Source organism: Accipiter gentilis, chromosome 26 (genome assembly GCF_929443795.1).
Source record: "Accipiter gentilis chromosome 26, bAccGen1.1, whole genome shotgun sequence".
Lineage (NCBI taxonomy): Eukaryota > Metazoa > Chordata > Aves > Accipitriformes > Accipitridae > Astur > Astur gentilis.
In genome coordinates, this window is record NC_064905.1 from 15,129,029 (window position 1) to 15,140,917 (window position 11,889).

The 11,889-nt window shown below is 46.1% G+C and overlaps 1 protein-coding gene across 1 annotated transcript; it reads right to left on the bottom strand.

Annotated features, from left to right (window-relative positions):
• Positions 1-470: 470 nt before the first annotated feature.
• SAP30L (SAP30 like) lies at positions 471-9,383 on the bottom strand. The gene is made up of 4 exons (XM_049829607.1): positions 8,837-9,383; positions 6,745-6,867; positions 4,932-5,030; positions 471-2,954 (listed from the first exon to the last, which is right to left on the bottom strand). Exons 1-4 carry the CDS (start codon positions 9,020-9,022, stop codon positions 2,826-2,828), a joined length of 537 nt encoding a protein of 178 aa, XP_049685564.1. The 5' UTR covers positions 9,023-9,383; the 3' UTR covers positions 471-2,825.
• Between the last annotated feature and the right edge of the window lie 2,506 nt (positions 9,384-11,889).

The window sequence follows — 11,889 nt, forward strand, 5'->3', positions numbered from 1 at the left end:
AGCATAAGGAATCAAATACACAGAATGGTATTATACAGAACGACAATTGCATTGTTGCGTTTTCTGGTTATTAGACACTAAATGCTTTTCAAGAATCACAGGCACCCTGAACATGGATATTGCTACTGAATTGACGTGTGATTTCAGTTCATAGCATGGGAGCCATAAAGTGGCTAACCCTTCCAACAAGACATCGGCTTTCTTCTGCTCAAGGCGTTTTGCTCTAGGTTGAGAACAAGGTAATAAGGCATTTGCAAGGGTTTATAAGGCCATGGGGTCCGACAGCCAAAGATTCTTCTGTTTCTTTGGTGTCTTGCCTCCAAGCTTTCCACCTTATAAACAACTGCTAATGGCTGGTAAACATCTCTTCATCATCACGCTTCACTAAGAATTTTTTCAAAAAAGTATAATTGCTTTAAGAGTGAAACCAACAAGGATCACATTTCACATCAATTGACTATTTTCAGGAAAAAAAAAAAAAAAAAAAAAAGCTTCCTGGATACCACCTCTGCACAAAAGCATTCCAGTGAATACAACTGAACAGATGGAACCTGCCACCGTATTTCCTTGAAAAGAATCATTTTGCTGCTGGCTGCTAAAACACCCCAACAGATTTATTTACTTTTAGAAATAAAACAAAACAAAATACAACAACAAAAAAGTAAATCCCAAACAAACTACATTTTTACAGTTTTGGTCTAGAAGTTACAATGAGGCATAATCCTCTCAACTCAGAAACTCATTTCTCCTTGGTAATATCCTCTGATTACATGAGCACTTTGAAGATTAACATGCAGTCAGAGAATGTACCCTTTTAGCTACCTGTCCTGAATGAGAGAAGCCAGATCATGTTGACTGGTGTGGGAATTACTCCACCCTTTCAATAAGGAAAGGACCAGCATAATTCAGAAATTTTTAAACATTCATGAAATACCGACGCAAGACATTCTCTCCTCATTCCTTGAACCTCTCTCTTGTCTGATGTTCTTAAAAATCCATACTGAATCGAACAAGGAAACGCTGAAACAATCACACTCCCCATAATTTCACAAATGGGACGCGTACCATAACAGAGTATTTCTGCCTATGACACAGGACTTAGACATGTTGAAGTTTGTTGAACATGTTTTTGGAGTATTAGCAAACACTTCAGAGCTGATGTGAACAGCTTGCTTTAAATTGTGGTGATTTTTAAAGAGACCCTGGGAGAGCTTCAACAAGAGCTTCGTTATGTGAACCCTTCATGCCTTACGAAACACAATGCAGTACTAAGCTGGGATCATGACCTGTTTATTTAGCTCTTCAACAAAGCTTCATCCAGTTTTGGAATATTAAAACCTGCCATTGACAAAATGCTAGCCAAAGTTTTCTACTGTTCAGTTCGTTGCTTAAGGCTTGTTGAGAATATACTCTCTATGTGGAGTCTTGGCATCTTGTAACAGAATGGAGACATTGGTTAGGACAGCAAAGAAACAATGGTGCTTTAAATCATGAGATCCCCTTGAATAGAATTTGAGGTCATTGGAGAACAGTCACAACCAACACTTTTATAAGCTCCTTTTGCCAAAATAAGCACTGTGTTATTTGTAAGGACACCTTGGCTTTAAATAACAAAATCAGAGCGATCTCCTCCTACAGTGCCCAGTTAAAGAGCACCAGCATGCCACCCTCCACTCACACAGCTCTTATGAAAGCACACGTAATGCTCACGAAAGGCAAGTGCTTTGACACTTTTTGCCTGTTGCAAAGACAGATGAAATGCATCATGCTCCAGTCAGTTCACTACCCTGGTTATGGTGCTACACCCATTAGCATCAGTCTGCTTTATACTAAACAGAGACTGCAGAGCCCACTAATCCACCCAACAGTTTTGTGACACCTGCTACAGACTAGCTTCAGTATAAAATTCACAACACCTGTGATTGATACCTGATCTGATACAGAGATTGAGACAGATGTCTTAAGCCATTGTTTCACCTACCATTGCTGAGCCTTGAATACAAGGGAAATATGCAAAAGTGAATTAAATGAGCCCTTCTACCAACATGATCAAACCCAGCAAATAAGCTGTATTTGCCTTAATACCACATTCTGAGGAAATGCAGAAGTTTTTAAATGCTTACAGACAATTAATGAGTTCTTAAATAAAAGAAATTAGAAAAAGAGATTGCAGAGAGTTGTTTGGCATCCATGTCGGAGGGGGGCAGGAGGAAAAATGGTTAAAAAAAAAAAAAAAGAGTCAATTTCAGACTACTCAAGTAGTGTTCACTGGAGTAGATTTGGTGAGCTGGAGCATTTGTAGAAGTTTGGGACTTGAAGCACTGACTCAAGGCAAGACAGAGCATGTGTAGGTGTGGAGCAGGCTTCAGACAAACTTCTGACCCATGCACCTTGATAATGAATTTTATCTCTGCCGCTATTCCAGTCCTGCGCCAAGACAAACTGTACGGTGGTTTGTGATGCAGCCTAAATTCAGTGAAAAAATTCCATCTGTGATCTGAATTGCACTGAGATGCAGATTTCCAGAAATGGTTTAAAACACCGAGTTGACAAACTCCACAGTCCTACAGGTTTACTTGGTTTCCCCATTATCCTCATTTCCTTATTCCAATGTGACTTTGAAATGCGGGGAAGAAGTCTTCAGAAACATGCTGGGCACATGTTTTCAAATACTCCTGATAAGAATGTCTATATTTTTTTCTGTCATCCAGACTTACTGCATTTTAAAAAAAATTTACAATATACTTCATCAGTTTTTATATACCTAAAATGAACAATACCACCTGTTCCTTCAAGGTCTCTCTTATTCCAAGTCTTGTTAATCTTCATTCTAGTTGCTTGCTACCTTCTGATTTCTGGTCCAGCCTGCTTTTGTTGTTCTTCACCATATAGATGAAATATGCAAGCGTCTCTTTCTCATTCACAGGAATATTCCTGAAGTGACGACTGACAGTCTAGAAGGACAACATGTAAAGAGACAGAAATTCTGATATTAAAAAGTAGAAATAATCAGAACAGAGTTTCTCTTCACTTTCCAAAAACGATTTTATGGCCACTGAGCGTAATATACTTCTAGGCAAACATGCACCAATTCAAACTGTCAGTCCTCATTTACCTCTCTCTCTCTCTACAGCTGGAATGTGCATACAAACATAGTGTAGTCTTGCTATGTCAGCAGTATTTGCAGCCAACCTACAAGCGGAATTTGGAAGCCAGAAAGTCCTCCTGCCAAAGCAGCACAGCCTCTCCTAAGCGACATTTCATGCTGAGATTATTTGGAGAGTAAGTCTTCCCTGCATCTCAGTACTTTAAAGGAGAGTGTCAGAAATATTGAAACACTTTGCTGTTTGAACCAGATGTAGCAAAGTTTGAGAGTCCAAAGGAAAACACACTGCATAAGTTTTCACTAAAAGGAACACCAGGGGATTTGCAATGGGATGGTTAGGATTTGGTTAGGGCTACTCCTCTCCGACACTAGTGTAAGCCCTGAACCATTAGCTGCTTTTTCTGCAGACAATGAACGTAGAAAACATGTTGGAGCTGGATGAGATCTGCTTCTAATATGGAAGAAGCTCTTTTTTGGTACCCAACACAGCTCCAGAACTGGATTTTGATGCAGGCTGAGCAATATGTCACTCCAAGAAGATTTATGGAAGTTTGAGTTTTCCTTACGGTGGGGTAGCAGCAGGAGTCTAAGAGCCTCAGGCAGCAGTGATTCAAGCATGGGAGCTGGACGAGGATCCAGCGTAGGGTCAAAGCTGCTCAGACTTCACAGGAAATCTGGGAAGTGTGTGACAACTTTAAGTTAGGCTCCCTTTATTTTCCGCTTGCATAGTAGTTTTATTTTTTTTTTTCCCTCCTGGGCACATTCATGGTAAATTGCCTAAGCAAGGAGTCCTTCATGGCAGGAGGTAGCTGAGAGACTATGAACTGGTTAGTTAGAACATGACAAAGCAGAACTACTAATGAGGACATACACCCACCTTGCTTCGTTCAACTTACTCCTACATGCACTACACTACACATTTCTCTATATTCTGTATATTTATTCCCTAGTTGACTTTGAAAGAGAGCAAGACAGTATCTTGCTGTCTTTTTTGGTCTGCTGGTTTTTGTTCTTTAAAGCAAAAGCAAAACAGTTTGGGGCAGACCGTTGTGAAAGCCTCAGCTTACAAAAATCAACCATGTTACCATTCTGTAACTGCTATGGGGTTTTTTTTCCAAGTTTAGAGAAGACTCTTCCCACAGACTGCCTTCAGATCAAGTCAGGAAAGAGAGCAGAGCAGATGCACACCAAGCACAACTAGCCCAAATAACAGAGAGATACAGAGAGTTTTTTCTTAACAAGTACCCCATACGGTGAGAAAGCAGCAGCAAAGGGCCTTAAGGGAAGGGCCTTTTATTGACTTAATACAGAATCATAAGACATCAGCACAAGGGAGGGAAAGAAGGAATCTGAAGTCATGGTCAGCGATTCTGCCTTTAATAATAAGCAAGTCCAACCAGTTCAAGCACCTGTGAGGAAAGAAAAACTAACAGGGGCACTTAAGGTGACTGGGAGTGTGTAAGTCTGAGTTTCAGTTGAACAGCTATCTTCAGCTAGCACCCAGGCCATTGGAAACTAGGTTCTGTTTCTGCTCCCTAAAGGTAATGGGTTGTGACCATGAACAAGGAGGGAAAGGAAGCAGAGAAAAGCAAGTTACTAAAACATGCTTTCAAGAGCCAGCTTCAATGTCTTCCATGACTGTCTCAGGTGAAAGCAAGCATGCAGCTTTCTGTTGGCGTCATCCCCTGAAACCTTTCACAGAGCACAGGGTACATACTAGTGAGAGAGCCACTACAGGTATTAGTGTCCACAAAATGCGCACTTGAGCAGAGGAGATAAAAAGTTTTTTAATAACAGAGGTAACACGACTTCTGTCGTCACTTACTTCTGCTAGCTGAGCCTTGTTGAGTCCAGGCCTAGTCTGCAACTTATAATGTCTCTTGTAACGTCGCAGGGTGTTCACTTGGAGCTGGAACAAGTCAACCTGGAAGTGATGCAGAGAAGAGGGGATGAGCACTACCTTTAGCTTCTATTAGGCAGAAATGTAGAATTATCTAAAAATAACTATTCCTTCCTCAACAGGACTGCTCCTTGCCTGCAATCAGAAGCACATCGGCTTGCCTTACTGACAAATCTAAGTATATTTTGTATTTGTTAATGCTAAAGGACGCAAATAGCCTCAGGGAAATACAAAATTTCGTTCTGGTTCACATGCTGTCAACAGAATTGCTGGCCAATTTCTGCTCTCAATTACACCTCTGCAACCTCCAAGCAAAGGGGAACCTTTTGTTCCCACAAGGTTTAAAGAGCTCACACATGAAATATCAATTTAGCAGGCAGTGAACAAATGGCTTGTGACATAAAACAGAGTACAGAGACAGAGAAGAAATGAAATTCAAATACTTCAATGGGAAGTTTAAAAAGCAAGGGTGGTGGCTGGGGAGGTTACAGGAAGGAAGATGAAGATCATGTGGAAAATGCCATGTTTCAAGGACAAAAGGAATCTCTGCTGAAAACCAAGAAAAAAATATCACATTATAACTGACACACTGCAGAGTTCCCTATTCAGTTAGGTGACATGCATCCCTCGGTTTTTAACCACCAAATACCCTGCACACTCTACAGCACTAACATTTTTAGATGCCAGCTGGGTTTGCACCCATCATCCTGGCCACTAAGGCAAAGCCTGTATGGAAAAGTTTTGATGGAGAACCTCGTAGATTGGAAACACACACAGCTAAAACAAAAGTTCGAGTATCCAACCAACCCCCCACCCCCCCCCCCCCCCCGCCCCAAACCAAACCAAACAAACCAAAAACTTGCTACTGTTTCAGCACCTCCACACAGGAGGTGTGTGGACACAGCACTGCAGTCAAGACACAGCTTTGCTGGCAAAATGATTCTTGGTGGGGGTTTTTTTCAGAAGAAAAATGCCTTTCAACAATACAGGTGGCACTTCCAGCAGAGGGCTCTGCTGACGTGGCCAGAACTCATCTCCTCCGCGAACATCACCTCTGCACAACTTTTTGCAGCGTCAATAATACCAGAAACATCACCAAAGCACATACAGCACACAATGGCACATAGAACAGACTATTCCAGAATTCTGTAACACAGAAAAAACCCCCCACCAAATCCAGCCTATTTCCTGAAAATAAAGAGATGTTATGAATGATTTTAAGGTAGCTTTAAATAGTGCCCATAATGCCATATATGCAAAGGTCTAGAGAAGCTTAATACCCCTGGATATCACATAACTAAACATAGAGAGACTGATCTATTGGATTCTCTAGTGTATTTGCAAAATGATACATGCTAGGTAACGAAGAACCATATCGGGGCCTCAGACACCACCAAAAATCACTTATTTTTACATTTAAAAAAGAATTAGTGTCAAATACTCTTTTAACAGCTCTCTGGAAGCAGTACGTACATGAAGCTGTGCAGTTACCTTATCATACCTCTTTTTATAGAAAACTACTTTACATGGGCAAGGAACTCATACAAGGGTGAAGAAGAAAATTTGGACATTACACATCAGGAAAAAGTCTTCCTGAAAATGAGAGTAACTCCATAGCAGTTTCAGTGGACTTGCAATTTAAAATTTAAATATTTCCCGATACGTGAAAACATCCAAGCCAAAATTCAACGTGCTTGAAATTGGTAAAGCATCCTACACCCACTTGGCACCAACTAACCTCCGGGACATCCGTTTCATGCTCAGGAGAGTCACCTCCATCATCACTTGTCTTCCTCTTTCTTTTGTTTCGGACACTTTGAATGAAGTTCTTGTGAAAATCACAAATATACAGATGTCTCACCTAAGAATCAGAAGTGGTGAAAGAGCAATCAAAACAGGTACTGTAGAAACAGCATTCAACAGCAGCCACTTAGACATCAGTATTAGAGAGTGCATCCCTCACGACTGGCATGACTGATTGCCTCATGACAATCATGGAATTTCTAATCTTAAACCCCAGGCCTGATACTGTACTCTTGACTTAGCGATAATTGACATTACAAAGACTAAAGGCAAAGAAAACGAAGGACTCGAGAGCTCCAGCTGAACCTGAACCTCTGCAGATAATATATTTCTTTTTTATGGTTGCAATCATATGTCAGGAAAAAAATAGGTAATTGTCTGGAGGAAGGGCATCTGCTTCAGGACTTAGTAGCAGGTGACTACCAAGAAAAATATTATTCTGTTCCACTCTTGTGAACTTTCTGGTTTGAATAGTACAGAGATCGTGAATGCAAGTGTTTAAAAATCTAGACCAAATAAAAGTTGGCTAATTACCTCAACTAAAACAAGCAAAGCAAAAGCAAAACTGCCTCTTTCCTATAGCTTATCCTACCACGGAACCCCCTTTTTTAACAAACATTATCTCACTGGAGTTAGCATATATACAACAAAGGACCACAAATGATCAAAATTATTTGGTACCCATAAGGCAAAAATATCTTCAGATGACACAGACACCCTACATTCAAAAAATCACTTCATGCAGCCCACTTCATACTTCCCCTTCATTTTGAGTTCATTAGCCTGATTTCTTCTTTTTATTTCTAAAGCCTTACACCTGTCAACAAAGAATAATTTCTAAAATGAGAGAAACGACTATACCACTAGACAAATCTGCTGAGGACTACAGCCAGGAGAAATACTCCGTTTTTTAAGAATGAGATTAGATTTCAAATCAAGTCACCCTCTTCCCATGACATGACATATTTTGGCTGTGCAAAAGCGACCTAACCAACTGGGGAAGTTGCCAAACAGACTGACTCAAAACGTCACCTTTTTTCTGTTTTTAATGGTTTTAATCTTTAATGATCAGGTAAGAAAAGCACGTAGAGCGGAATTCCATTAGCAGAGTCACTTCTGAGAAATTCCTTCTGTAATCTTGACGGGCTGCTCTGCCCTGCCTAGTTCTCTACTCGGCAAACGACCCGTTTCTATCTTGAGCTGACAGCTGTCACTTAATGTCATTAAGCAGTCAGCAGCAAATCGGGCTGTTTAGTGCCAATCAGCGAACAAGCGCGCAAGTGCCCTGTTGAAGAGGCAGCACGCCTCGCCTTTTGGTTTAGATGCAATAGTTCAGTTTCAATAACCTGCTTCAGTAGAACGCGAATTCTTACCAATTAAAAAAGCAACGCCACTGACACCTAACTGAAATAGGAACCCGTATCGCCGATTTCCCCTAGTAGCACCTGCGGTTTTCAATACGAAACTGAAATTAAAATAGCACTACTGCCTCCGAAGCAAAGACGGCTGGCTCCTTTGCACCCCCGACCATCATCTGCTCCCCCCCGCAGGAGAGCTTTCCTCCCAAGCACGGTTTTCAGTGCCTCTTCATTAAGCCTCCCGAGATAACCAGCGCCACGAGGAAAAGCCGTATCTTTACCCAGGCAGCGCGTTCCTCTCCTCCCCTCGCCCAGTAACACCGAAGACGGGAAAACGCGGTCCAGAGGACCCGAATTCGCCACAAAAGCCGCCCCCCTCCCTCCCTCCCTCCCCACAGCTCGCAGGGATGAAGGCAACCCGCCCCCCCCCCGCCCCCCCCCCCCGGGGGCAATCAGCAAGCTCAACTCGCCGGCCGGATAAACAAACTTTCCGCCGCCCGCCCGCGGCGCACGGAGCGCGGCCTCCCCGGGAGGGACCGCAGTGCGGTGCCGGGCTGGGGACGGCAAGACGCGCCCGGGCGGCCCCTCGGGGGGGTGGTGGTGGTGGTGGTGGTGGTGGGGGGGGGTGGTCGGCAGCGGCGGGCGGGACCGGCGGAGGCCGCGACTCACACTTTTGTCGATGTCCAGCTTCAGCTTCTTCTGCGAGATGCTCTTCTGGATCCTCTTGCTGAAGGACGCGTTGCCGGCGGGGCGCACGCAGCGGTCCCCGTCGTCGATGAGGCAGCAGCTCTGGCCGTAAAAGGGGGCGGCGGGAGGCCCATCCCGGCTGTCCTCCTCGGTGCTGAAACCATTCATCGCCCACCTGCCCGCCCCTCACCCCGCCCGGGGAGCCGAGAACCGGGGAAAGAGCCGCCGCCGCTGCCCCGCGCCCTCGGGGGGACCCCGCCGCCCCCCCGCGGGGGCCCCCCCCCCCCGCCCGCTCTTGCAGGGGCCCCACTCAAGGGGGGGGAACACGACTCCCCCTCAGCGCCGGCGGAAGGGGCCGCCGCGCCGCCGGGAGGGCCGCCCGCCCGCCCTGCCGCCGCCCCTCAGCGGTGGCCGCGGAGGCCGGGCCGGGCCGGGCCCCGCTAAGCGCCGCCGCTCCGCGGGGGAGCCGGGACCCCGCACGCACCGCTCTCACACACAAAACCGCCTCCCCGGCAGCGGAAGTCCCGCCGCCCCGCCTAGCAGGCGGGGCGCTGGTTGGGTCGTGAGGTTCGCGGGGCGGGGCGTGCCGACGCCGCTCCGCGAGTCTATTGGAAAGAAGCGCTGCCTGTCTGCCGCCACCGCCCGCCCGCCCTCCCTCCCTCCCCCCCCCCACCCGCCTCCGCGTTCGCACGGTAGCCGGAAGGTCGCCGGGAGAGAGGCGCGCGAGCGCGGGGAGAGGCGCGGGGCGGCCGCGCGCCGTTGCCAGGACACCGCAGTGCGCCCTCCCCCCCCCACCCCCCCCTCGGCGGGCGCTGAGGGGGAGCGGCGGCCCGGCCGTCCCCTCACCTCACCTCACCGCCGGCCGTCCCGTCCCGTCCCCTCACCGCCGTCCCGCAGGGCTCTCCCTCCCCGCCCGTGAAGGCGGCTGAGGAAACTCGGCGTCTCCCCTCGTCCGGGGCGGCCGCCCGGCCTACATCCCTGAGGGAAGGAGGCGGGAAAACGTCCCCGGCGCCGCCGGCCTTCCTCTTGCTCCACAGAGCCCCAAACGCAAACCGTCGGCCCCGGCACTCGCCCGCCTCACAGCCGCGGGCGGACGGGCTCCAAACCCGGGTTTGTCCAGCCGGCCAGAGCCGAAGCAGAACGCTGCAGGAGCGGCAGGAAAGCCGGCAAAGGGCCAGGCTGAGCCTGCGGCTCTCGCCCAGTCCCTTGTATGTAACTCGTGCTGACATACTCCACAGATGCCTGTTCTTTGGCTACATCGTCACATAAGGCTCCTGCTGTCGGCGAGGCAGGAGTCCCTGGCTGAAATATTAAATCTTCTTCAATTTTTTTTTTCCTAATTACTAGGCAGGGAGAGTGGAAAGAGTGGACCTGGAAAAGTGTTTCCCAAAGCAATCTGACTTGAAGCTGTGCCTTTCTTTCATCTTCAGGAAAGAGAGAGAGAGGAAAAAAAAAAAAAAAAAAAAAAAGAGGAAAAAGGGGGAAAAAGCAGGGGGGGGGGGAAGAAAGAAAGTCTTACTGATCTGTGGGGAAAAGATGTTACTTCTGGAAATACTGTGACCTCTCTAATACCAGGCAGCATATGCTATTGTCAAAGGTGTGTGAGCAGCTGTAAATGGAAAAGGATTTCATCTTCCTGAAGAAAAGACTTCTGCACAAACAGAAGAAAGGTTCTATAGACCAAAATTACTTCAAAGTCTGAAATCCCACACGTGGAACAAAGTGCATTAGCGCAGGATGAACTGTGCTGAATCACACATGCAAAATACCTTTGCAAGAGAGAGACTCCTCAAAGCCCTTGGTCATCAGATCAGCCTGCTCCACAATAACACTGACAGGCATCTTGGAGCCTGTTCTGCCTGCTCCCCACAAGAAGACTGAGAAACGCTAAAATATGTATTTTCCAGGCAGTCCTTGCAATACCAAACATGTTTCAGAATAAAACTGGAGGGCAGGGACTTAATACTCTTCCTCAACATTTCTACGTCTTGTCTTAGCTTTTATTGCTGGTGCCCTCAGGAAATTACTAATTCCTGCTTGGGTGACTAGTAGAGAACCACAGTGCACTCTCCTGGGGACACCACTCCTAGGAGCTGGCCACACCAAGGGGAAGGTGGCAGAAACAAATAAATGACTTTACCCGCAGACCAACAAGCAGTTAGTGAAGAGCAAAGAGATTTAAAAAAGGAAGACGCCACTGCTTATGAAAGCCCCTGGCCAAATTGCCTGGGATATGCCTGCCTGTAGTGATACCCTCCTGCCAAAAAACATACAGATATTTCCTTGTTTGGGGGAAAGGGAAAACACCAGAAGGTAGACAGTGATCTCAGAGCTCCTGAGAGCAAGCTTTCTAGGTTTATCTTAACATTGCAAATAAAAATCAAATGGCAGGCTGAGGAAATCTTGCAGAAGGACTATTTGACATTCAGGAAGCTGAAAACACAGACTGTAAGGACAGTTGATAATAGCAGCAAGCAAGTAGATGGAAGGGAACATGATCATAACAGGCAGGACTTGCTCCTGTCCCTGTGAGGAGGAGATTCTGCAGGTCCTCCCTGGACTCCTGGGAGTGGCTGGAGAAACCGGCACTATCAGTGCCAGAACAGGTTGGTACTTACCATCAGACTGTATTTCATCTTTGGCTGCAAACTCTCATCCCATGCAAATGGAAAGATTTTAAGTCGTTTTGCAATGCCTACTAAAAGGAAGAAAAAAACCCAACCTGCTTTTGTCACTGTCTGTTTGCTAATTCAATGCTAAGTACCTCCAGCTCAGGCTAACACAATGACACCTTTTTTCAGTCTTGCAAAAAAAAGTGCATGGAGGTGTTCATATAATTGCGGTTTATTTCAGCATATTTATCCTCATGGGAACCTCAAGATTTCACAGTCTGCTAGTCCGGAACTAGCTTGCTGTAAAATAAACTGCTTCATAGAGACATTCTTTATTAGGTATCTATCACTAACCTGATCTAATAATTCTTTGTGGGAGCTGCAATGAAGTGAGAAACAATGTTTCATAAACCCATCAGCACC